At 39.0% G+C, this 27159-nt stretch overlaps 3 protein-coding genes and 1 long non-coding RNA gene across 4 annotated transcripts in view; all 4 read left to right on the plus strand.

The window, feature by feature from the left end:
* Nucleotides 1-524: 524 nt before the first annotated feature.
* Nucleotides 525-3201, plus strand: LOC122847066. The gene is made up of 3 exons (XR_006373317.1): nt 525-649; nt 2883-2980; nt 3067-3201. It is a non-coding gene; the product is annotated as an uncharacterized LOC122847066 (long non-coding RNA).
* Nucleotides 3202-5596: 2395 nt separating this feature from the next.
* LOC122847051 (NLR family CARD domain-containing protein 3-like) overlaps nt 5597-27159 on the plus strand; it is a 52111-nt gene continuing 30548 nt past the window's right edge. The window contains exons 1-2 of the mRNA XM_044144411.1: nt 5597-5728; nt 14913-15032. Of these exons, the coding sequence (XP_044000346.1) occupies nt 5640-5728; nt 14913-15032 (209 nt within the window). The 5' untranslated portion in view covers nt 5597-5639. The remainder of the gene's footprint in view (nt 5729-14912; nt 15033-27159) is intronic.
* LOC122847003 (NLR family CARD domain-containing protein 3-like) lies at nt 7495-14343 on the plus strand. The gene is made up of 5 exons (XM_044144347.1): nt 7495-9043; nt 9492-9665; nt 11019-11192; nt 13254-13300; nt 13450-14343. Exons 1-5 carry the CDS (start codon nt 7953-7955, stop codon nt 13974-13976), a joined length of 2013 nt encoding a protein of 670 aa, XP_044000282.1. The 5' UTR covers nt 7495-7952; the 3' UTR covers nt 13977-14343.
* Nucleotides 22848-27127, plus strand: LOC122847029 (neoverrucotoxin subunit beta-like). Its single transcript, XM_044144380.1, has 3 exons — nt 22848-23809; nt 26020-26066; nt 26216-27127. The coding sequence occupies exons 1-3, from the start codon at nt 23556-23558 to the stop codon at nt 26743-26745; spliced, it is 831 nt and encodes a 276-aa protein (XP_044000315.1). The 5' UTR covers nt 22848-23555; the 3' UTR covers nt 26746-27127.

The raw sequence follows: 27159 nt of genomic DNA on the forward strand, positions 1-27159 counted from the left end.
CAAGTTTTATATTAATTCAAAATGTATTTAATACTTTTTACACAGAATGAAAGTACAAATTTAATGTGTTTCTTTTTCTAAATTCAACATATGAAATATTTAGCCCTTCATTTTATGAAAAGATGTTTAGCTCTCTTTATACAAGAGAAAACTATTTTTAATAAAGTTGCTGCTTATCAGTTAAAAGTTAATATAATACAATTTAACAAACCAAGATTTAACTGTCAAAACTTGAACTCATGACATGTGTGTTTTCTCCTGTAGGAAGTGTTGCTACTTCTGTTTTAACTCCAACCTGAAACAATCAGCTTCTGATGAACACAAAGTTCTGCAGAGTGTGTAACACACCACTAATTTTTGTGTGTGTGTGTGTGTGTGTGTGTGTTGTGTGTGTGTGTGTGTGTTAAGCTGGCTGTGTCATAACTTCAGTGCTGGTTTCTGATTGGCTGCACTCACCTTTGTTTTCTATCGACTCCTGCATGCAGATCCAAAGATCGCTGCTCTGTTTGCTCAGGGCCGTAACAGGTTTTCCTGCTGGGATCAGAAGATCATCAGAACCTTTTGGACCTTCTTTGTTTCCCATCCACAGTCTGGATCTGGACCTGAACCTGCATTCATCCAATCAGGAAGCAGAAAGACACCAGAACCTGTAAGATTTCACCACTTTTATCTGTTGTTTTCAGGTAGATTTGAGTTTTCAGTTAGCAGAACTACTTTTGGGATCCATTTTGAACATGAATATTCCAGATGTTTCACTACTTTCTGCTTCTGAACTTTATTTTCTTGATCACATGCAAATCAGCTGTTATGAAATTTATTTCCTGCTCCATTTCAGAAGCATTTCCTGCTCAGAAGTAATAAAATACACACATTTTAAATCTGTTTTCATTTAATATTTGACCAAACTGGCGGATAAAGCAAAGATCGCAGCGTTTGGTTACTGATTATCTCTGTTAAAAAGGGAGAGGCTTCGGGTGTTTATAACTTTAGAGCAAAGATAAACTCTGAAGGACTTTCCAGGATGTGATATGATGTATCCAGTGATGGCATAGTTACTTTGAAAAAGTAACTTTAATCGGACTACTGATTACACCTTGAAAAAGTAACTTAGTTATATTACTGACTACTTGATTTGGAAAGTAACTAAGTTACATTAAAAATAACTTTTTAGTTACTTTCAGCAGCTGCTAACAACAACGCTCCACCTACTGTGAAAATCATATTGAGCTTTGCCAATACTTAATTGTAAGCTATTTTATAATGGTAACATCAACAATGTGTCTCCACTGATAAGGTTGAACTGAAGAGGCGATTGTACAAAAAACAGTACAAAAAATAAAACAGTAATTTGTGGTCCACTGTTGTCTAAAAACTCTATAAAGGATTTTAAAGTTTTTCCTCCAGGTTCTGTGTTCATTTTTTGATGAAGCGCAAATCCTCCTGCAGCTCCACAGCTCAGATGGCTGCACAGATTTGTGACACTTATCTTTTAATAATTAGAATGGCGTTAAGTTGCCATTATAATTATTAACAACTTCTGAACATTTATTCGTGGCTGTTTTCACGTTTATTGCGCTGTTCATATTGGTCTCGATGTTTGCAGTTTTCTGGAGCGCAACGTGAAGCTCGATGTCATTCAGAGGTAATATATTAACTTGACATTAACAAAAAAACAGCGGGACGGATCATCAGGGAAATGATGGACAGGGAGAGACTGAGTAAAACTACCTTAATGACGGACAAATTCTGGGATTTATTATGAGTCTCTGCTTATTTCCAAGCCCAAATGAGCAACTTCACGTTCAAAAACGAGCCCAAAAAGGCGCAACCCGCCACTCATTAAATTTGCAAGCGACTTTAAAAATGAAGCCCAAAGCCGCTTGTAATAATCGGACTTGGCGACAGAAACTGAAAATAGTTCCAGTTTTTCCACCAACAAAATGCGCATCTCCCTCCATTTTTTTACATTTCTGTTGCATAGAGACGTCGGTCACTCGACAAGACGAGTAGAGGAAATACGATTAAATAACAAAAGAAGATAGTAACGCACAGTGGTTTTGATAAGTAACTGTAGTCTGACTACACGATTTGAAATAGCAACACGTTAGATTACTCGTTACTGAAAAACGTGGTCCGACGTCAGTAATGCGTTACAAATTAATGCGTTACTGACATCACTGGATGCATCTGTGATTACATGATCCGTACAAAAACATTTTATTCTCAGACCAAAAATAAACAATTTCTCTTATCAGAACAGCCAAACTGAACGGCACATTTTCTTACAAATCAAATTATATAATTATTGCAATTCAAGGCATTTATTAAAAATGACTTAAAACAAATTTTATTGCATCAAGATAATTTCTAAAAATCTGACCTTCCATCGAAAAACATTTATTAAATTTAAGAATTCTTTGTTTTGTTTAGGAATACTTGGGAAAATAACTGTTAGTCTAAATTATTACTTTAGAAGAAATATATGTATCAATGTTTAAAAGTAAATTTTCAATGAGTTAATCTTAACGTCTCGGTTCCCTTGGGTTTAAATGCGACACTAAATCATTCATTAAAGTGGGACAAACAGGAAAACTTCTCATTCTAATAAAGTAGCTCTATGAAATTCTTCATAAAATAGAAAATATCTTCAAAATTGACGCAAATTTTGTTACATCTGGTTGAAGTGTGGTGGCTGGTTGAACTTTTGACCTTTGAACTTTTGCTAATATCTTCAATTGGCAGCAATTGTGTGATTTGAAAAAGGTGGCGGCTTGTTTCTCTTCCAAATGTCTCTGATTTTACATCATGAACTATTTGATGTTTTAATTGACAGAAAAACAAAATGGCGACCTTTCTTATTAAGAACTGACCTCTCTGTTCAGGCGCTTGTGATTCAGGTGTGATGATGGACGAGCCGAGCTAACGATGGGATCGGTCGTGTCGTTCTTTAGAAAGTTGTGTGGAGGGGAGAAGCAGAAAGGTGAGATCTGACAGAGACAAACTTCATGACGTGTTTGGAAGCTTTTTCCTCTCTGGTTTCACTTTTTCATCTCCATCTTTTCCCAGAGGAGGAGAGACGCCTGCGAGCGAATGACCGAGCTTTCAACCAGACCTTTCAATACGGTGTAAGAACGCACTGAACCAGGGACACTTTCTAATGCTACTCATCGTTTTGGCTGCTGTTGGAAGAGGAAAGAGACAAATAATATTACATTAAGATTATGGATGTAATATTTAAAGCGTATCCAGTATGTATTTATTTATTTAAAAATAGCTATTGATTTATTTATTGGATGCCTGTAAAGTTTTCTGAAAAATTTCACATACATAATTGTAAATCTTGTCTTTTTAATGTAATGAGTTGTGGTACATTTGGCTTTCCATACATCCTAGATGGTCAGCTTTTAAATAGGAAAGCTAAAACTGCCACAAGTCAATAAACTAAAAAGACAAAATCGATAATTAGACATCTAGCAATTTCAATAATACGTGAGAGGCAGAAAGTAAATAATTTTTTTGTTGAATAAATATAGCACTGAGTATCAGGCCCTATATTGGAGCCATATATTCATTTAATTGGTTTATATTTGTATTTTCAGTATAATTCAAATGTTACAATAATTGTTTATTACTGAAATTTTTGTCACTGGTTCTGAGGAAGAAAATTTAAGGAAAAATAAAAAATCCAAAGTAAAACATTATCAATCATGTCTTGAAAAGCTAAATATTAATTTCCTACTCATTATAAAATATCACCTTTTGTTTGAGAACATGTGTGCAAATGAAAGTGTTTATGTTTGGGTGTGAGTTATAAGAGTGTGTGGACTTTGTCCTGCTTGTGGCAAAACATGCAAATATGTAATTAGTGACATAAAATACAAAAACAAGCAAAGTTCTTGTCATCTTGGTTATGACATAAACTTTGATGGATAATAAACTATTAGATCATAAAACAGATGAATTTTTTTTTTTACCAGTAAACTGATTTACAAACATTAGCACGACTAATTTTAGCTGAAGTGGTTGGTCAGAGACATCAGAATGACAACAGCGGCCTCTCCTCTTCACGCTCCTACTCAACATAAAGGTCGTAGCCGTCTCTGTTCAGATCCATGGAACTGGGGCAAAACAACCATCAGCTTGGATTTAACAGAAACAAAACCTAGATTGTTTCTGCTGAAATAAAATGTTCCTGTTTGCAGAAGAAACAGTCAATCCAATTAACTGGTGGAAATAGATTTGGTTAGACAAAAATTTAAACAAAACCACTTTAAAAAGTTTCATTTCCAGGATTCCAACCACAGATCGATGATGGAGGAATTTGTGGAATGGTCGGTCATCACACACGTCTAAATATTCAGTTAGAATAAAATAGTTTAAATATCTTTCATTTATGAATGTATGAATATCATGTTTAAAATATCACTTTGAAAAATGAACATGTAGTTTTTCTCTATGAACAAAAATATTGTTAATTCTTTTTACCATCAGTAACCTCAACAATCATGATCAAAAGTAAATACATCCTCTTTATTTCCTGATCTGCTCCTGCAGTTTTGATCCAACATGTGATCTGTGGAGCTGGAATCTTCCTGATGCTGGAAAAGAGCAAAAATCAACATTCCAGATCCAAACCAGAAGCTGCTCTGAGATCAGTTTAGTGAAAATGTTTGTGTTGCACTAAACTCTGAAAAAAGGAAATCCATGAGTTTGTTTCAAATCAAAATGACAGATGTCAACAGGTAAACTCTGTTCTTACTCCCCACTAAGTCTGACCAGTCTGACCAGTTTGGGCTCATATCTCATCATAACACTTTCAATTTAAACTCGCCTGTTCAGGTCAGTCTGGTTCTGCTGTGGTTCTGTTGGGTCCAAGTTTGTTGTTCACATATTCTTCATCAACTCTTTGGATTATTTGAACAAACTGTAAGTTTGCTTTGTTTCCTACTTGAACTTTGTCATCAAGAGTTTTCCTGATTTTTCAGCTCTGATGTTTGGAGAAAATGTTCACTTCTGATTTCAGGTCAAAGTTTCATCTCTCTTCTCTTTGAATGTTAATCTACAGAATTATTAGATTATTAATGATCTGGAATCAAACATGATGAGCAGCTGATGTTTCTTTATTTTCTTCTGTGAAAAACCTGCTTCATGTTTTCATTTTCTGGAATCCAACTCTGGTTTTCAACGTTAAATTCAGAACCAACAGCTTCTTGTTTCTTCCTTTTGAAAAAAATCTTATTTTGAAGTATTGATGTTGAAATGTGTTCAGTTTATTCTGACTATTAAATAGTTCATATTTAATGCAGCAGATAATACACTTGTAAAGATTAATAATTGTGAACTAAAATACTTCCTGTTGTATTTTGAATCAGTGAATGTAAATGCTGCTCCATATCTACATCTAGTGGACTGATAATAGAAGTGCAGCAGCTGATGGTAGCTTCCTCTGCCTCTCTGACTGCATTCACCTGACACTGATATGAAGCAGAGAAGAAGAGCCAATCAGAGGAGGAGCAGCTGATCTTTTTCCAGCTCTAATGATGTAAAGGATGATCAGAGTTGATGTGCAGATGAATGATGTGTGTTTCCTCTGCAGGTGAAGGCAGAAAGTGTGTGTGAGCTGATGTGAATTCAGCAGCATGGATCAGTGTGAGGACAGAGAGGAGGGAGTCCCTCCCTCTAAAACCACTCTGTGTGGGGAAGATGAGAGCCAGAGCAAAGGTCAGAGGTGAGGTCACCATCTCTAACTGTCAGCCCTGTTTGCTACAGAGTTCACTATATGCCAGAACAGACGTGGTGATGAAGCTGCTTGTGGTACTCTTTGCTGTTTAATCCAAAATGAATGGATAAAGTTTTAATTATCATGTTTCTGTCAGGATCCAACAGAGACTCAAACCAGAACCAGAACCCAGCTGTGTCTCCTTTAAGACCAACAGGTCAAAAGAAGAACCAATTCTCTTTAAATCTCCTGGACTTCCATCATCAGAGAGGTGAGCTGTTTCTAACTGCTGTAACTGTTCTTTTTATGTCAGTAATTGCACCTCATGATGTTTACAGTTAAGTCTTTTTATCTGTTGTCATGGCAACATTAGCTGAATTTTAGGTTATTTTCTTTTCATATGTATTAAAAAACATTAATATCTTAACCTGTTCCAATAAGCCACATGTTTTGTTCTGTAGAGAACATGGAAATATGGACTTCAGTGGGGACATTGAAGTCCAGCTGGAAATAGTACTCAGAAATCTAAAGATTTTCAGTTACTAAAATGGTCAGTTTAGATCCTGTTTCTACCTGAGCTTATTCACATCCATCTAGTTCAGTGTCCTCAACCCTGGTACTCAAGGCACACTGCCTTGATTTCAGATTGATGACTAAAAGGCATTTGTGAACTGCAATCAGTTGAATCAGGCACATTAAAGCAGGGAATCTCTAGAATGCAGGACATGGTCTTCATCATTGAGGATCAGGTTTGGGAAACACTTTCTAGATAACTAAAGACGCAAGTGATCTAATGTTAAGATCAATTAACTCATTCATGTAGTAATGCTGCCCCTACTGGACTGTGATTTATCTGTGAATAATGTTGGATGAATATTCAATGACTTCCTAATTTTTCCTGGTTCCTAAACAGAGTGGACCAGCAGAGCATAGAGGTTCCTAGTGGTCCATCTACCCAGCATCATCAAAAAAGGCTGGACTCCATATTTATGGTCTGTACATGAACAACAACTACTTTTCCATCCATTCCATGGGTTTTGTACACAGTCATCTCTATGCTGCACTTTGTAGTACAGAGGATTGTCAGTCTGTCCAACATCCATCTGATGTTTGGCTCGGAGATTTCAATCTGATGTCTCCTTCATCTATTATTGTGTTCCAGCTGCTGGAGGACAACATTGTTACTTTTGTGAAGAGCGAGCTGAAGAAGATCCAGAAAGTTCTGACTCCAGAGAACCCCAAATGGTCAGAGAGTCAGAGAGATGATGATGAGGTGTTGGAAAGAGAAGATGAAGAGGAGAGGCATAGTAGCAGAGAGGCAATGATGAAGATCACAATAAACTTCCTAAAGAAAATGAATCAGGAGGAGCTGGCAGATCGCCTGCAATGCAGTAAGAGGATTTCTGCAGGAATTTAACCCAATAGTTAAAACACACATTTACCAATGTCTGAAGAGATGGAAATACATTGATTCCAGTCGTCTTCAGAGGATATTTTTGTTTCATTCCTGATTTTATTTTTGTGTTAATTTAGAACATCTTGCAACAGTTTGTCAACATCAACATAAATCTCGTCTGAAGAAGAAGTTCCACTCTGTGTTTGAGGGGATTGCTAAAGCAGGAAGTCCAACCCTTCTGAATCAGATCTACACAGAGCTCTACATCACAGATCGAGGGACTAGAGGGGTGAATGATGAACATGAAGTCAGACAGATTGAAACAGCATCTAGGAAACTACACAGACCAGAAACAATAATCCGACCAGAAGACATCTTTAAAGTCCTACCTGGTAGAGACCAACTAATCAGAACAGTGATGACAAAGGGAGTGGCTGGCATTGGGAAAACAGTCTTAACACAGAAGTTCACTCTGGACTAGGCTGAAGACAAAGCCCACCAGAACATCCAGTTCATATTTCCATTCACCTTCAGAGAGCTGAATGTGCTGAAAGAAAAAAGTTCAGTTTGGTGGAACTTGTTCATCACTTCTTTACTGAAACCAAAGAAATCTGCAGCTTTGAACACTTCCAGGTTCTGTTCATCTTTGATGGCTTGGATGAGAGTCGACTTCCTCTGGACTTCCACAACAAGGAGATCCTGACTGATGCTACAGAGTCCACCTCAGTGGATGTTCTGCTGACAAACCTCATCAGAGGAACACTGCTTCCTTCTGCTCTTCTCTGGTTAACCACACGACCTGCAGCAGCCAATCAGATCCCTCCTCAGTGTGTTGGCATGTTGACAGAGATTAGAGGTTTTAATGACTCACAGAAGGAGGAGTACTTCAGGAAGAGATTTAGAAATAAGGAGCAGGCCAGCAGGATCATCTCCCACATGAAGACATCACGAAGCCTCCACATCATGTGCCACATCCCAGTCTTCTGCTGGATCACTGCTACAGTTCTGGAGGATGTGTTGGAGACCAGAAAGGAAGAAGAGCTGCCCAGCACCCTGACTGAGATGTACATCCACTTCCTGGTGGTTCAGACCAAAGTGAAGAAGGTCAAGTATGATGGAGGAGCTGAAACAGATCCACACTGGAGTCCAGAGAGCAGGAAGATGATTGAGTCTCTGGGAAAACTGGCTTTTGATCAGCTGCAGAAAGGAAACCTGATCTTCTATGAATCAGACCTGACAGAGTGTGGCATCGATATCAGAGCAGCCTCAGTGTACTCAGGAGTGTTCACACAGATCTTTAAAGAGGAGAGAGGTCTGTACCAGGACAAGGTGTTCTGCTTCGTCCATCTGAGTGTTCAGGAGTTTCTGGCTGCTCTTCATGTTCATCTGAACTTCATTAATTTTGAGGTCAACCTGATGGATGAAATGCAAACATCTAAGAATTTCTTATTAATTAATAAACCTGAACTAAAATCTCTCCATCAGAGAGCTGTTGACCAGGCCTTGCAAAGTCCCAATGGACACCTGGACTTGTTTCTTCGCTTCCTCCTGGGACTTTCAATGCAGACCAATCAGAGACTCTTACAAGGTCTGCTGACACAGACAGGAAGTAGCACACAGACCAATCAGGAAACAGTTCAGTACATCAAGGAGAAGATCAGTAAGATTGTGTCTGCAGAGAAAAGCATCAATCTGTTCCACTGTCTGAATGAACTGAATGATTGTTCTCTAGTGGAGGAGATCCAACAGTCTCTGAGTTCAGGAAGTCTCTCCACAGATAAACTGTCTCCTGCTCAGTGGTCAGCTCTGGGTTTCATCTTAGTGTCATCAGGAAAAGATCTGGATGTGTTTGACCTACAGAAATACTCTGCTTCAGAGGAGGTTCTTCTGAGGCTGCTGCCAGTGGTTAAAGTCTCCAACAAAGCTCTGTAAGGTCACAGAATGTTACTGCATTTATTTGTGATATAAATCTCTTAATTATGAGATAAATATTAATTCAGTTTATGATCGGTTCAGTTTACGTATTGGAGCATCAATTCCCTGATGTCATCCAATATCAATGCACAACTAGAAGAGATTGTCGACTGCTATTGACTAACTTCCTTCAGTTGTTGGTCATGATGTTACATACACAGACTGCAAAACTCCTTTTCTCTTAAAATTGAAACTAATTCAATTCAAGATAGAATTAATCAGTTCTCTTTTCAGTCTCCTTAGTCAGTTCTTCATAGATGGAGTCTTCAACTATCTGGATGAAACCAGTTCACAAGAATGAGTAATATAAAGATGTGTAAAATAAGAAAGTCTTTCAATATTTCTACAAACATTGTTGCTCTTGAACATTGTTCAACAGATGTTTTTTTTATGTCTCCTCAGACTGAGTGTCTGTAACCTCTCAGAGAGAAGCTGTGAAGCTCTGTCCTCAGTTCTCAGCTCCCAGTCCTCCAGTCTCAGAGAACTGGACCTCAGTAACAACAAACTGAAGGATTCAGGAGTGAAGCTTCTCTCTGCTGGACTGAAGAGTCCAAACTGCAACCTGGAAACTCTCAGGTAAAATGTTCTCAATCCTAGTGAAACCAGACATCTTTCCATTACCTGTTATCAGAGATTATGTAAATATTATTTCATTAGTTGACTTTTAATATGTGACTGTGACATTGCTAACCATGCTACATCTTGACACATAAATGTAACTGGTTTTCATTTACTGCAAGCTGAAAGATCCAAGAAGAGAGATATTTAGAAATGCTTGGGTTAGGCTTCCACAATTTTGGTTGATTTACAGTTTGCTTCATCCTGGTGCACAAAGGAGCCTTATTGCAGATCTTTCTCCTAGCAGATGTTAGTCTTTCTAATGAAATCTATAAATGACATATGTTGTTGATACATATGTGTAAAATACAGTTTTAACATTCCATCCATGAATTCATTTTCTTCCGCTTATCCGGGGTCGGGTCGTGGAAGTAGCAGCTTCAGAATGGGGGCCCAGACTTCTCACTCCCCAGCCACTTGTTCCTGCTCCTCCGGGGGAATCCCAAGGCATTTCCAGGCCAGCCAAGAAGCATAGTCCCTCCAGTGTGTCCTGGGTGTTCCCCGGGGCATCCTCCCAGTGGGACGTGCCCAGAACACCTGGCCAGGGATGCATCCAGGAGCCATCCTAGCTAGATACCCGAGCAACCTCACCTGGCTCCTCTCAATGTGAAAGAACAGTGGCTGTACTCTGAGTCCCTCGCATATGACCAAGCATCTCACCCTTTCTTTAAGGGAAAGCCCAGACACCCAGCAAAGGCGCTTGTATCTGTAATCTTGTTCTTTTGGTCATGACCCAAAATTTATGACCGTAGATGAGGGTGGAAACATAGATTGACTGGTAAATTGAGAGATTTGATTTTTGGCTCAGCTCGCTCTTCACCACGATGGACCAGTAAAGTGCCCGCTTCACGGCAGATGCTGTGCCAATCCGTCTGTGGATCTCCCGCTCCCTTCTTCCCTCATTCGTGAACAAGATCCTGACACACTTAAACTTCTCCGCTTCGGGAAGAACACCCTTGCCCCCTGACCTGGAGAAGGCACTCTACCAAAATGGATCCCCTCAACAACTTAGCTGCACGTAGAAATTCTGTCCATGAAAGTAATGAACAGAATCGGTGACAAAGGGCAGCCCTGGTGGAATCCAACCCTTACCGGAAACAAGACTGACTTACTGTCGGCAATGCGGACCAGACTCTGACACCGGTCATACAAGGATTGCATTACCCTGTTATTTAAACATTGTTTTATTTTATAAAAAAGTTATGCACCATTGCTTGAGTGTGTTCCTCTCATGAAAATGACCAGTTCAGACGTTGGGCTCTACCTCCATGTTCTTAAATTCTCATCATGTGATGAATTGTGTGTCTGCAGCTTATCAGGCTGTTTGGTCTCAGAGGAAGGCTGTGCTTCTCTGGCCTCAGCTCTGACCTCCAACCCCTCCCATCTGAAAGAGTTGGACCTGAGCTACAATCATCCAGGAGACTCAGGAGTGAAGCTGCTGTGGGCTGGACTGAAGGATCCACACTGGAGACTGGAAGCTCTCAGGTATGGAGGAACCTGCTGCAGGAGCAGAGAAGGTCTGATAGAGGAGGAAGAGGGAGAAATGTCTTTAGTCAGTCTGCTGGGAAACATTTAGTTTGAAACTAAATATTTAATTTGATAAATAAATATTTAGTCTGGAACTATGACAATTATGAATGAATGATTGAATGAATAACATGGTGAACATATGACTTGACAGTCTGAAGCTCATTTAATCTTTTATGACAGTTAAAATAATCAAATTATTGCTGTCAATTTTTACTGTGTAACATTTCAAATGGTATCCAATGAAAAATTGTAGCAATGTTTTACTTGGGACTGAATGAACCTGGGAAACCGACCCATCTACTGGAACCACAATGACATGGTAGTCAGAGCAGCAGGGGGCCAAATATAGCTCCATGTGGAACCAAGAGGTTGGAGAGAGAAAATCAGTTTGAAACTGTTTCCTGTCAGAGTTCAGTTTGTCTCTCTGTCTTCACAAACCAGGAGCATCATGAGCTGGGCGGGGCTTCCACTGATGGATCTACTGAGGAAATACAAGAAGCTGATTGGCTGGTGGACAGGAAGTTAAAAATATGAAGATAAATGACATCATAAAGCAGATATTATTACTGAAGAGACAAGGTGGAGAGCAAATGCAGATTTTAGAATAAGTAGAAATGTTTCAGTGATAGGAAGAAAGGAAGAGAAAGTTGAGCAACATCTACAAAAGATAATTTATGTTCAGAGAAACAAGTAGAGGAAATGATCTAGAATATGTAGCAATAGAGAAAATAATAAATCAGATGCAATCTCCACATAAAATGGAACAATGATGATCCCAATAGATCAATGGATTATAATAGAATAGACGCCTCATCTGGAGGCAGAGATCATTACCCAGTTTTCTAGAATATTCTCCTGACTAAGAAGGAAAATTAAAGAGTGGAGGATCTTTAATGGAGATAAATAGGAACTCTAAAGACATTGAGATTAAACCATCTTCAAACTGTCACACTCATTCAGTGTGAGGATTCCATGATAATCTACGGAGGATAGAAAGAACTTTAAAACAATGTTGGATGAAGCTCCTGACCAATAAGCCCCAAGAAGCAAAGATGAGAAGAAAAGGATCTTCATAGTGGATGTTTATGTAGTTTCATATTTAAATAGATAACTTTGGATTTTAAGCAAAGCTCACAACTTGATAAATGATTTAAATATAAAATAGATTAAACTGTTACGAAAACTATTCGAAAAGCAAGATGAGAATTTTTGAAGTTTAGTAGTTCTATCTATTTCTTAGTTTGAGCTCCACCGGGAAAAAAGACAAGATCAGCTCATCCAGAACTTCTGCAGTGGAGGGAGGATTAATTTTACAAGCCATTACTGCAGCTGCTGGATTCAGGAAGCTGCTTCTTCTTCTTGGTCTCATTGTAAATGTGTGCAGCGCCACCTGGTGGTGTTGGTTGGTAGAGGAAGTGCTGAAAGGTTGGAGGTGTTTGTCAGAGGTGTGTGATGATGGAAGCCTCTCCCTGGTTTGTGAGTCTGAGCTCAGAGATCAAATCTTTGATTCTTGTTGAACTCTTTGTTGAATGTGATGCAGCTTCTCCTTTTTAATGTTTGTATTTCTGGATATTCCAGTGAGGCCACAGCAGGTTTTCAGCAGCAGGGCTGTTTAGTGTTTCATTCCTTCATCTGTGTGTGGGAGTGTGGATGGAACAGGTATCCAGGTGTTGTGTCAGAGTTTAGATTGATTGTATTTTAATGCTGATTATTAAATCAGGTTGAGCTTCCAGAAATGTTTCCTTAGTTTCCTGATGTCCTTTTAGGCTTCAGTGAGTTTCTTCAGGTTGTTACTGAGGGATTTCCTTTCTCCTCTCTGTTGGAGCTTTTCCTGTGTTTGGAGAAATGAGTTGTGCTGCAGCAGCACCAACTGTCCTTCCTACATCCACTGCAGTTTGCAATCCAAATGTTGGACTGTTCCTGTCTCAGTGGAGGACAATGTGTGTCTGAGAGACATGTAATGTCCATGTTTGCTGCTGAAAGAGACTGATGGTCTGACCCCCCTCCTCCTTTCAGGGTGGAGCCTGCTGGAGGCCGATTCTTGACACCAGGTCTGAGGAAGTGTAAGTGTGTTTTTTGTCTGATTCATGACAACAAAGCAGCTCACATTCAACCATCTTCAAACTGTCACATCACTCATTCAGGAGTCATCATCAAAGTGTCAATAAATGATCAATAACTGCAGCTGGATTGTGTTTGTTCTCTCCATCAGATTCCTGTCAACTCACCATCGACACAAACACAGTGAGCAGAGAGATCCAACTCTCTGAAGACAACAGGAAGGTGACATGTGTGAAGGAGCTTCAGTCATATCCTGATCATCCAGACAGATTTGATCTTCCTCAGCTTCTTTGTAGAACTGGTCTGACTGGTCGCTGTTACTGGGAGGTTGAGTGGAAAGGAAGAGTTGATATATCAGTGAGTTACAGAAGAATAAGGAAGAAAAGAGACAGTAGAGACTGTAGGTTTGGATGGAATGATCATTCCTGGAGGCTGAGCTGCTCTGATGATGATGGTTACTCTGTCTGTCACAATAACACAGCAACTCGTTTCTCCTCCTCCTCTGTCTCTCACAGAGTAGCAGTGTATGTGGACTGTCCTGCTGGCATTCTGTCCTTCTACAGAGTTTCCTCTGACTCACTGATCCTCCTCCACACCTTCAACACCACATTCACTGAAACTCCGCTTCCTGGATTTGGGTTCTGGTTCAGTCCTGGTTCCTCAGTGTTTCTGTACTGAGTTTAAAGAGTTTCCTCCTGTCAGATAAACTTTCACTGCTTATGATAATTCAGTATCTACATGTCTGTTTCACTCAGAAACATGTTTTCTTGGATCCAGGATATTCAGGATAATTCCAGGAACCCTCATTTTTTCCAGTCAAAATTTGACAATGAATCTAAGGATGCTGTGTTTCTCTTGATTATTTCCCTTTCATTAATCAGTGAGATTTCTTTGACTTTACTGCAGTTTTTCTCAATCACTAGACATTTTCTGTTTCTTTCATCTCCCATTTCCTTAAATCCATCTTGGATTCAAATGTTAAATATTCCTTTTGTATATTTGCTGCAGTTATTCTTCATGTATTTAGTGAACAATAAATGCATTTTCTTCTGCATTTGATTCATTTGCTTTTCATTCTGTTCCTGTTTGAATGTCAATAAGATTGTCAGGAGATGCGGTAGGAGGTGATGAGGAAATTGCTTAGGACCCAGGTTGACGTAAGATGAAATGATGTTTTAATGAATAAAATCCAAAACTCCAGGCAGCACAAAGGAGCGGAAGGCTAATGCTCACAAACTGGTAGCAACTGGTTCAAAAGATTGTTGACTGCAGACAAGACTGGACAGCTTGACAAGACATATACAACCAGTACCAGACTGAGATGCAGACACAGTTGATATTAAATACACAGGAGGTAATCAGGGAACAAGACATACCTGGGAACAATCAAGGGGATGGAAGGAAAACACAGAAACTAAAAATAAAACTGAAAATATATCTTTGTCATGGTTTGAGATTTTCTATTGCAACTCAGACTATCATAAATTCACCATCTCTAACTCTCCACAGCCCTTTTCACACAACGTTCACTATATCAGGCCAGAACAGACGTGGTGATGAAGCTGCTGCTGCTCCTCTTTGCTAATTAAGTTTTAATCATCATGTTTCTGTCAGGATCCATCAGAGACTCAAATCAGAACCAGAACCAGAACCCAGCTGTATGTCCTTTAAAAGCGACAGGTCAATGGATGTGATCATTAACTTTAAATCTCCTGGATCTCCACCATCAGAGAGGTGAGATGTTTCTAACTGCTGTAACTATTCTGTTTATATATGTTCTTGTGGCTATGGGTCGATACCAAGTTTTATTGGGTTCTGTTATGGTAACATTAGGATTGATTTCAGGGTTTTTTTCATATGTATTACATCATGGTAACGTGTTCCAATAAATTACGCGTTTCTTGTTGGATGATGTTAACAGTTGGACTTCATTTTCTCCATTAAGTTCACCTGCATTGGACTTGATGAATCTCAGTGATCTTCATTAAATAAAATATTTAATGAAATAACTTAAAAGTACAAAACAGAGCTGTTTAGATCTTTCCCAGTTCTTCTTACCCAGAGCTTCTCCACATCCATCTAGTTAACAGAAGTCTCAAAAACTGTTCTGAAGTTAGATGTTCTGTTGCTTCCTGGCTCCACTAACAGTGGAACACATTTACACGATCAGCAGGAACACTAAATCTTTACAACTACTTGGATCATCTGATTCACTGCTCACATCCAGGTATCACTTCATGGACCTCTACCTTCTGATTGTCTCTGTGTGGACAGATACAATGTGAGCTCACTGGCTTCCAAAGATCTTCAGGATCCATTTTAAAGTCCTCTCTATAACAGCCAGGAGAGGACTCCACATGGACACACACCCACATATTTCAGACCTCCTCCATGTCCACATGACCTCAGATATAGTCATCACAACCTGTTGAATGTCCCACACTGTCCTGAAGACCTGTGTGGACAGAGCCTTCACTTCCACTGTCCCCAAGCTCTGGGAAACTGTCTCCACCAGCATCAGATCTGTTATAAGTTTGGTCTGTTTGATGTCCAAGTTCAGCACCAACATTTTAAAAAGTCTTTTGTGTGATTCTGGTGTTACTGGTCTTCATCCTTTTAGTTCATCTTCCTCTTTCATTCTACTTTGGATTGTGTTCTTGTGATGCTCTGTTTTTCTGCTTTGAAGGCTTTAATTATGAAACTCTTGATGATTTCATTTGTGAATACTGCTGATTAAATATTTCCTAACTTCCTAATTGTTCCTGATTCCTCCACAGAGTGGACCAGCAGAGCTCAGAGGTTCTTAATGGTCCATCTGCTCAACAGCATATAACACAGCTGGACTCCATATTTATGGTCTGTACATGAACAACAACTACTTTTCCATGGGTGCTGTTCAAAGTAATCTCCATGCTGCACTTTCTACACCGGAGGACCCTCATTCTTTCTAACACCCATCTGGTGTTGGGCTTCATGTTTTCATTCTGAAGATTTCATCCTCTATTATTCTGTTCCAGCTACTGGAGGACAACATTGTCACTTTTGTAAAAAATGAGCTGAAGAATATCCAGAAGGTTCTGAGTTCAGATGACCAACAATGTTTAAAGAGTCAAAGAGAAGATAAAGAACAGAGGAGGAGCAGCAGAGAGGCAGTGATGAAGATCACACTGAACATCCTGAGGAGGATGAAGCAGGAGGAGCTGGCTGATCGACTGACGAACAGTAAGATGATTTCTACAATGATTTAACCTGATCAATAAAAAAGACATTTACTACTGTATGAAGAGATGGAATCACATTTATTTAAACCTCTTCATAATATGATTTTGATTCATTCCTGTTTTTACTTTTTATGTTTATTTAGTATATTTTGCTGCTGTTTGTCAACATCAACTTAAATCTGGTCTGAAGAAAAGGTTCCAGTCTGTGCTTGAGGGGATTTCTAAAGCAGGAAGTCCAACCCTTCTGAACCAGATCTACACAGAGCTCTACATCACAGAGGGAGGAACTGGAGAGGTCAATGATGAACATGAGGTCAGACAGATTGAAACAGCATCCAGGAAACCAGACAGACCAGAAACAACAGTCAGACAAGAAGACATCTTTAAAGTCCCACCTGGAAGAGATCAACCAATCAGAACAGTGATGACAAAGGGAGTGGCTGGCATTGGGAAAACAGTCTTAACACAAAAGTTCACTCTGGACTGGGCTGAAGACAAAGCCCACCAGAACATCCAGTTCATATTTCCATTCACTTTCAGAGAGCTGAATGTGCTGAAGGAGAAAAAGTTCAGTTTGGTGGAACTTGTTCATTATTTCTTTCATGAAACCAAAGAAATCTGCAGCTTTGAACACTTCCAGGTTCTGTTCATCTTTGATGGTTTGGATGAGAGTCGACTTCCTCTGGACTTCCACAACAATGAGATGCTGACTGATGCTACAGAGTCCACCTCAGTGGATGTTCTGCTGACAAACCTCATCAAGGGGAAACTGCTTCCCTCTGCTCTACTCTGGATAACCACACGACCTGCAGCAGCCAATCAGATCCCTCCTCAGTGTGTTGGTATGGTAACAGAGGTCAGAGGGTTCAATGACCCACAGAAGGAGGAATACTTCAGGAAGAGATTCAGAGATGAGGAGCAGGCCAGCAGGATCATCTCCCACATGAAGACATCACGAAGCCTCCACATCATGTGCCACATCCCAGTCTTCTGCTGGATCACTGCTACAGTTCTGGAGGATGTGTTGGAGACCAGAGAGGGAGGAGAGCTGCCCAGAACCCTGACTGAGATGTACATCTTCTTCCTGGTTGTTCAGACCAAAGTGAAGAAGATCAAGTATGATGGAGGAGCTGAAACAGATTCACACTGGAGTCCAGAGAGCAGGAAGATGATTGAGTCTCTGGGAAAACTGGCTTTTGATCAGCTGCAGAAAGGAAACCTGATCTTCTATTATTCAGACCTGACAGAATGTGGCATCGATATCAGAGCAGCCTCAGTGTACTCAGGAGTGCTCACGCAGATCTTTAAAGAGGAGAGAGGTCTGTACCAGGACAAGATGTTCTGTTTCATACATCTGAGTTTTCAGGAGTTTCTGGCTGCTCTTCATGTTCATCTGACCTTCATCAACTCTGGTTTCAACCTGATGGAAGAAAATCCACAATCATTTTTTTATAAATTCACATATCACAAATCAAATATAAATAATCTCCATCAGAGAGCTGTTGACCAGGCCTTACAGAGTCCAAATGGACACCTGGACTTGTTCCTCCGCTTCCTCCTGGGACTTTCACTGAAGACGAATCAGAGACTCCTACAAGGTCTGATGACACAGACAGGAAGTAGCTCTCAGGCCAATCTGGAAACAGTTCAATACATCAAAGAGAAGATCAGTGAAAATGTGTCTACAGAGAAAAGCATCAATCTGTTCCACTGTCTGAATGAACTGAATGATCGTTCTCTAGTGGAGGAGATCCAACAGTCTCTGAGTTCAGGAAGTCTCTCCACATATAAACTGTCTCCTGCTCAGTGGTCAGCTCTGGGTTTCATCTTAGTGTCATCAGGAAAAGATCTGGATGTGTTTGACCTGAAGAAATACTCTGCTTCAGAGGAGGTTCTTCTGAGGCTGCTGCCAGTGGTTAAAGCCTCCAACAAAGCTCTGTAAGGACACAGATTGTTACTGCATTTATTTTTATAGAAATCTGTCAATGATGAAATAAATATTGAGTCATGCTTTAACAAATTGTTTACTCGTGCATTATCTCCTCAATGTTGGCTGCTAGCAGATGATGAGTAAAAGAGACACCAGCTCTCATAGGTGACTATTCATAATATTACATGTTCATGCAGCAGAAGTTATTTTTTCTCTTGAAGCTGACACTGGATTAATGCAGTTCATTATATAAATTAATGTTTCTCTTGCCAGCCTCCTTGCTGGCTGCAGTATTGCAGTCTTTTAAGGCTGAATGCCCAAAGATAGAATAAACTAGTTCACATTACATGTATTATTAAAATGTGGAAAATATGATATTGTTTACTGGAAAAAAAAATACGTTTTGAAGAATAATTAAATATTTTTCTCCCTGTCTCCTCAGACTGAGTGACTGTAACCTCTCAGAGAGAAGCTGTGAAGCTCTGTCCTCAGTTCTCAGCTCCCAGTCCTCCAGTCTCAGAGAACTGGACCTGAGTAACAACAACCTGCAGGATTCAGGAGTGAAGCTTCTCTCTGCTGGACTGAAGAGTCCAAACTGCAACCTGGAAACTCTCAGGTAAAATGTTCTCAATCCTGGTGAAACCAGATTTCTGTTGTTTACCTGCTTTCAAAGATGATGTAATTATTATTTGTTATAATAATAGATGTCTGACTGTGACATGGTTAACATGCTAAATCTAAACACATAATAATGGTTAATTTTCTTTTACTCCCGGCTGAAAGAACTGAAAAGAGATTCATTAAGAGAAGTGGAGGTCAGGCTTCGACTGATAGTGTAACTCTGCATATTTAAGAGATTGCTTCATTCTAGTTGAACAAAGGATCATTATTGCAGATCTTTCCAACCAGCAGTTGTCAGACTTTCTCAAACATTGTGTGGGAAATGTTGATTTACATTACCTACAAAAGGACATACTGTTTAATTAATATTTCATATTATTAACAGCTTAAGCACCAGCTTCTTGTGTGTTTTCCTCCCATGAAAATAACCAGTTCATACTTTGGTTTCTACCTCAATGTTCTCATTTTCTCATCATGTGATGAATTGTGTGTCTGCAGCTTATCAGGCTGTTTGGTCTCAGATGAAGGCTGTGATTCTCTGGCCTCAGCTCTGACCTCCAACCCCTCCCATCTGAAAGAGTTGGACCTGAGCTACAATCATCCAGGAGACTCAGGAGTGAAGCTGCTGTGGGCTGGACTGAAGGATCCACACTGGAGACATGAAGCTCTCAGGTATGGAGGAATCTGCTGCAGGAGCAGAGAAGGTCTGATAGAGGAGGAAGAGGGAGAAATGTCTTTAGTCAGTCTGCTGGGAAACATTTAGTATGAAGATAAATATTTAGATTGCTAACAAAATATTTAGTTTATAACCATGGCATTCATAAATGAATGGATAACATATTGAGCCCAGTTTAATAACTTAAATTATCTCTGGTATTTTTGGTTGTATAACTTTTACACAGCAGCCAATTTAAACTGTAGTAATTTTTCACATGTTGCTGAATGAACCTGGGAAACCGACCCATCTACTGGAACCACAATGACATGGTAGTCAGAGCAGCAGGGGGCCAAATATAGCTCCATGTGGAACCAAGAGGTTGGAGAGAGAAAATCAGTTTGAAACTGTTTCCTATCAGAGTTCAGTTTGTCTCTCTGTCTTCACAAACCAGGAGCATCATGGGCTGGGCGGGGCTTCCACTGATGGATCTACTGAGAAAATACAAGAAGCTGATTGGCTGATGGACAGGAAGTTAGACTGTTCAGATAAATTACATTAACAGATATTATTGGCATTAAAGAGATATTCCTGAGAGTAATTATAGATTATAGAATAAATGGAAATGTTTCAGTAACAGGAAGAGGATGAGCAACATGTTAAAATAATCATCTATATTCAGAGAAACAAGTAGAGGAATTTATCTAGAATATATATAATATAAACTCAGAACCTTCTTGAAATTCACTGTTATACAAACCACAAGAGATTTTTAATCTAAACAGTCATTAATATCTAAAATAACCCTTTGAAGAATTTGAATTAATATGATTAATTAATATTGTTACAAGAAGATTTTATTTCCTTTTGGGATCAATAAGCTGTTTTTTTTATTTGAATTTAAGTATATCAGTAGAAATAATAATAAATAAATATAAATTAAAGAAGAGATAACTATTATGAACGTTAGATTAGAATCAGTTTGAGCCCCACATCGTCCTGAATCCGACGACCAACTGCTGCCTTATTTGTTCTCTCACTCTTTTATTTTACCAAGACTGTCAGAACCACTTTGTGTTCAGACTTGGTTTAATAAAACCTCTTTGTTAAAAACATCATCTGGTCTGGACTTTGTATTTTGTGAGTTCTGTGTGATGACATCAGGATCGTAACATATTGGTGGCCCATCCTATTCCAACAAAATGTTTAAAAACATATTTGGAGGTTCGTTCAATGTTGTGATATTTATGAATGCAGTTTTAATTGTGGTGATTCTGAAAGTGTGTTTTCTATGTGTTTAGTAACATTTAGTGTTCAGGTTGGTGGGGTGTTTTCAGAACTCTTTAATTTAAATACTGGGTTAAATTTCCCTATATTTAATGTTTGGCTAGAGCTTGTTTTTGGAAGGTTTTAGGAGCAAATTTGTTTCTAATTTTTCTCACATTAGTTTTATCGTGATTTTGTTCTCAATCAAAAAAATGAGTTTTTTATACAATCCTTTTATTGAGCAATTTGATTCTTGTTCAAAAAATAGTTTTATTTTCAGTTTCTGCTCAGTTTTCCATCTCTGTATCCAACAGTTAATAAATGTAAAGATGAAATTCCAGATTCTCTCTGCTTTGTTTCAAGCTGCTGTTTTCCCTCAAACCAGCTCTGATGCTGATCTTCAAACTAAACCTGATGCTGTTCTTCAGTCCAGCCTTGATTTTCAGGCTTCATTGGACTCTTTCTGTTAAAACTGACATGGGATTAATTTAGTTTATAGAGGAATTTAATATTTCTCTTGCCAGCCTCCTTGTTGCCTTTAGTTCAGTCCTTCATGTCTGGAGGCTGTTAATGGAAGAATTTCTAAGTTAGCTTAATTTTGGAAAAAGCTTGGCTCTCTCTTCCTTTCTGGTTCCCGGGTCCTCCCGGCGAGCAGCGTGTGGCAATAAGGAACAACGATGCGTGATGACGTCACAGAGTTTAATTCTCAAAACAAGCAACGTATGAATTAACAAGAAAACTGCAGAGTTACAGAGATATACATTCTTTACCTGAGACAAAAGAAATAGAAAAGGAAAGATAGTGAAAGAAAAGGCAAAGTCATGTCCTTGGAGAAAGCTGATGCCAAAAAAGGCAGAATAGGGCAGCTATCTGAATTATTATTCCTGGGCACGGACTTTTATTCTGGAGGTGTGTCTTAACTTTTTAATGTATTCAGAAAGGCATACCTCTGTTTTGACCAACCAGGAGCCACCTCAGGCACCCAGAAAAACTTAGACCTTCCCTTAATTTCACGCCAAGATCAAAGGCCACTTTTGTCTTCGAGAGGACAAAAGAGCAAGAAGCTGTACCCTGGCCCCATGGGCCTCTAGGGCCACCTGAGCAAATAGAACCTTAACATAAGACTTCACATATACCTGTGAATTTTGGAGTGTCTCCTTCACAAATTTAAACTCAGTAATTTGGTTTAAGGAAAGATTACCTTCACAAAACCTAGTTTTTGCTCATCTGCACTCAGCATCTCCAAAGATTTGAATCTTTGCCTTATCACATAAATCCTGAACAATTTTCTAATACTAAACAACACATTTTCATTCAAACAATTTCCATTTGATTCAGATATTATCACAGATAGTACAATTTTCAAATACATTCAGCATTCACCATTCTAAACTTAGATAATACACTTTGGTTAAAACTTGCTATTAATACTTAGAAAAATGTCTTAGAAATTAAATGTTAATGATCTCAACATTCAATGTCGTATTTAGTTTAAACCATGCCAGATGTGGTTCTGGAAGACCTTTGATGTTCTGTGACCCAAACAGGCTCTGTCCTGCAGGCAATACTAATTTTATGGCCTCCTGACCTCTGATAACATAGCAGGAGCCTCACAGAGATCCCCTTTTGATCTAGATTTGGTTCTTATTTCAAAATACTTACCGATAGAGTAGTTTAGTTTTAAATCCTTAACGCAAACCTGTTCAAAATTAAGAAATTTGTTCAAAATAAGGATGTTCATTATAGATTTTACACCCGGCATATGATTAACTATATTAAGCACTCCAAAATAATCATTTTTCCGTAACAAGGCCCATCTACAGACTGAACCAGTTCACAACAAAAGGCAACATAATTATATATAAAACAGTCCCTTAAATCAGTAAAGAGGAACATTGTTGACTGGAATAAAAGAGAAACATTTTGAAGAATTGTTTAATAACAGATTTTTCTCTCTGTCTCCTCAGACTGAGTGACTGTAACCTCTCAGAGAGAAGCTGTGAAGCTCTGTCCTCAGTTCTCAGCTCCCAGTCCTCCAGTCTCAGAGAACTGGACCTGAGTAACAACAACCTGCAGGATTCAGGAGTGAAGCTTCTCTCTGCTGGACTGAAGAGTCCAAACTGCAACCTGGAAACTCTCAGGTAAAATGTTCTCAATCCTGGTGAAACCAGATTTCTGTCGTTTACCTGCTTTCAAAGATGATGTAATAATTATTTGTTATAATAATAGATGTCTGTCTGTGACATGGTTAACATGCTAAATCTCAACACATAATAATGACTAATTTTTATTTACTCCAGGCTGAAAGAACCAAAAAAAGATTAATGAAGAAAAGTGGAGGTCAGGCTTCGACTGATAGTGTAACTCTACATATTTGACAGATTGCTGCATCCTAGTTGAACAAAGGATCATTATTGCAGATCTTTCCAACCAGCAGTTGTCAGACTTTCTAAACCATCATAAGGGAAATGTTGATTTTCATTACCTACAAAAGGAAATACAGTTTTATTAATATTTCATATTATTAATAGGTTAAGCACCAGTTTCTTGTGTGTTTTCCTCCCATGAAAATGATCAGTTCAGACTTTGGTTTCTTCCTCAATGTTCTCATTTTCTCATCATGTGATGAATTGTGTGTCTGCAGCTTATCAGGCTGTTTGGTCTCAGAGGAAGGCTGTGCTTCTCTGGCCTCAGCTCTGACCTCCAACCCCTCCCATCTGAAAGAGTTGGACCTGAGCTACAATCATCCAGGAGACTCAGGAGTGAAGCTGCTGTGGGCTGGACTGAAGGATCCACACTGGAGACTGGAAGCTCTCAGGTATGGAGGAACCTGCTGCAGGAGCAGAGAAGGTCTGATAGAGGAGGAAGAGGGAGAAATGTCTTTAGTCAGTCTGCTGGGAAACATTTAGTTTGAAGCTAAATATTTAGTTTGATAATTAAATATCTAGTTTACAACCATGACATTTATAAATGAATCAATAACATTTTGATCCCCCTTTTTTGTCTTATGAGTTTAATAACTCAAATTATCTCTGGTAATTTTGGTTGTGTAACTTTTCAAATTGCCGCCCATTTAAACTGTAGTAATTTTTCACATGGTGCTGAATGAACCTGGGAAACCGACCCATCTACTGGAACCACAATGACATGGTAGTCAGAGCAGCAGGGGGCCAAATATAGCTCCATGTGGAACCAAGAGGTTGGAGAGAGAAAATCAGTTTGAAACTGTTTCCTATCAGAGTTCAGTTTGTCTCTCTGTCTTCACAAACCAGGAGCATCATGGGCTGGGCGGGGCTTCCACTGATGGATCTACTGAGAAAATACAAGAAGCTGATTGGCTGATGGACAGGAAGTTAAAAATATGAAGATAAATGACATCATAAAGCAGATATTATTGGTACTGAAGTAAATGTAGATTTTAGAATAAGTAGAAATGTTTCAGTGAGAGGAAGATGAGCAACATCTAGAAAAGATTATCTATGTTCAGAGAAACAAATAGAGGAACTGATCTAGAATATGTAGCAATAGAGACAATAATAAATGAGATGAAATTAACAATTATGAAAGTTAGATTAGAATCAGTTAATCCAGATTAAAGGTCTAGATAATCCCAATGCAGAATACAATGGCATGAAAACAGAAAACATGTAAGTGAACAAACAGCAAAAGAATATTTAGAGGGTAAGAACTGATGATGTTTGGATGATGTATATATTATATATATATTAATGAAAATATTCAGATTCATCTTCAAACTGTCACATCACTCATCAGAGAGTCAGAGGAGTTCAGCAGTTAGATTTTCATGATGATCTACGGAGGATAGAAAGAACTTTAAAACAATGTTGGATGGAGCTCCTGACCAATCAGCCCCAAGAAGCAAAGATGAGAAGAAAAGGATCTTCATAATGGTCAGATGGATGTTTAAAAGTTCTCAGATAGAGAAATAAATAACTTTGGATTTGAAGCAAAACTCAAAATTTGATAAAGTTTAGTTAAAATATTTTACACATGAAGCAGCTTAAAAAAACATTCATCAGGAAAATTGGAAATTTAATAGTTTAGTAGTTTTATCTATTTGTTATTTTGATCTCCACCAGGAGGCGACATCTGGAAAATAATCAAACATATAAATGGAATCAGGAAAGAAAGTAAATCTCTTGTTTTCCAGAAGGAGGGAAGAAATCCAGTGAATGATGAGGAAAAAGTAGAAATGAGAGCAGAAACTTGTTCAGATCCAAAGTTCTGATAAATTTACTGAGAAAGATAAAAAAGACAAGATCAGCTGATCCAGAACTTCTGCAGTGGAGGGAGGATTAATTTTACAAGCCATTACTGCAGCTGCTGGATTCAGGAAGCTGCTTCTTCTTCTTGGTCTCATTGTAAATGTGTGCAGCGCCACCTGGTGGTGTTGGTTGGTAGAGGAAGTGCTGAAAGGTTGGAGGTGTTTGTCAGAGGTGTGTGATGATGGAAGCCTCTCCCTGGTTTGTGAGTCTGAGCTCAGAGATCAAATCTTTGATTCTTGTTGAACTCTTTGTTGAATGTGATGCAGCTTCTCCTTTTTAATGTTTGTATTTCTGGATATTCCAGTGAGGCCACAGCAGGTTTTCAGCAGCAGGGCTGTTTAGTGTTTCATTCCTTCATCTGTGTGTGGGAGTGTGGATGGAACAGGTATCCAGGTGTTGTGTCAGAGTTTAGATTGATTGTATTTTAATGCTGATTATTAAATCAGGTTGAGCTTCCAGAAATGTTTCCTTAGTTTCCTGATGTCCTTTTAGGCTTCAGTGAGTTTCTTCAGGTTGTTACTGAGGGATTTCCTTTCTCCTCTCTGTTGGAGCTTTTCCTGTGTTTGGAGAAATGAGTTGTGCTGCAGCAGCACCAACTGTCCTTCCTACATCCACTGCAGTTTGCAATCCAAATGTTGGACTGTTCCTGTCTCAGTGGAGGACAATGTGTGTCTGAGAGACATGTAATGTCCATGTTTGCTGCTGAAAGAGACTGATGGTCTGACCCCCCTCCTCCTTTCAGGGTGGAGCCTGCTGGAGTCCGATTCTTGACACCAGGTCTGAGGAAGTGTAAGTGTGTTTTTCATCTGATTCATGACAACAAAGCAGCTCACATTCAACCATCTTCAAACTGTCACATCACTCATTCAGGAGTCATCATCAAAGTGTCAATAAATGATCAATAACTGCAGCTGGATTGTGTTTGTTCTCTCCATCAGATTCCTGTCAACTCACCATCGACACAAACACAGTGAACAGAAACCTCAAACTGTCTGAAGACAACAGGAAGGTGACACGTGTGGAAGAGTTTCAGTCATATCCTGATCATCCAGACAGATTTGATTACTGGAATCAGCTGCTGTGTAGAACTGGTCTGACTGGTCGCTGTTACTGGGAGGTCGAGTGGAGAGGAAATGTTTATATATCAGTGAGTTACAGAAGAATCAAGAGGAAAGGAGACAGTAGAGACTGTTTGTTTGGATGGAATGATCATTCCTGGAGTCTGAGCTGCTCTGATGTTGATGGTTACTCTGTCTGTCACAATAACATAGAAACTCGTCTCTCCTCCTCCTCTGTCTCTAACAGAGTATCAGTGTATGTGGACTGTCCTGCTGGCATTCTGTCCTTCTACAGAGTTTCCTCTGACTCACTGATCCTCCTCCACACCTTCAACACCACATTCACTGAACCTCTGATTCCTGGATTTGGGTTCTGGTCCAGTTCTGGTTCCTCAGTGTTTCTGTGCTGAGTTGAATCTAAAGAGTCTAAATATTTTCTTCCTGTCAGAGAAACTCTCTCACTGTTGAACAGATAGTTCAGTCTCTACAATCTATTTCTTGGTGAAACAATTCTGATCGAGTCCTTGGAAACTTTTTCTTCTTCCAGTCCTTTACAGATGGAAGCTGGGATTATTCCAGGATTATTCCAGGATCCTCATGTTTTTCTGTTTGTTTCCTGTCAATGCTTCACACTGAATATCAAGATGTTGTTTCTCTTATTTTTTTCCATTTATTCTTCGTATTTCATTAAAATGTTGATCAGTTTTTCTCAATCACTGATCATTTTGTTTCTATCAGCTCCTATTTTTCTCAACATGTCAGATTTGAATATTAAATCTTTTGTAAATTTGCTGCAGTTATTCTTCATGTGGACTGCACAGTAG

Source organism: Gambusia affinis, linkage group LG17, assembly GCF_019740435.1.
Source record: "Gambusia affinis linkage group LG17, SWU_Gaff_1.0, whole genome shotgun sequence".
In the NCBI taxonomy this organism is placed as follows: Eukaryota; Metazoa; Chordata; class Actinopteri; order Cyprinodontiformes; family Poeciliidae; genus Gambusia; species Gambusia affinis.

Excerpts from the sequence above, each read along its gene's own strand:
- LOC122847003 (XM_044144347.1), top strand. The coding sequence starts at position 7,953 with ATGTTGACAGAGATTAGAGGTTTTAATGACTCACAGAAGGAGGAGTAC. Across the intron at positions 9,044-9,491 it reads AAAGTCTCCAACAAAGCTCT|ACTGAGTGTCTGTAACCTCT; the intron begins GTAAGGTCACAG and ends ATGTCTCCTCAG. Across the intron at positions 11,193-13,253 it reads TGGAGACTGGAAGCTCTCAG|GGTGGAGCCTGCTGGAGGCC; the intron begins GTATGGAGGAAC and ends TCCTCCTTTCAG.
- LOC122847029 (XM_044144380.1), top strand. The coding sequence starts at position 23,556 with ATGAAAATGATCAGTTCAGACTTTGGTTTCTTCCTCAATGTTCTCATT. Across the intron at positions 23,810-26,019 it reads TGGAGACTGGAAGCTCTCAG|GGTGGAGCCTGCTGGAGTCC; the intron begins GTATGGAGGAAC and ends TCCTCCTTTCAG. Across the intron at positions 26,067-26,215 it reads GACACCAGGTCTGAGGAAGT|ATTCCTGTCAACTCACCATC; the intron begins GTAAGTGTGTTT and ends TCTCTCCATCAG.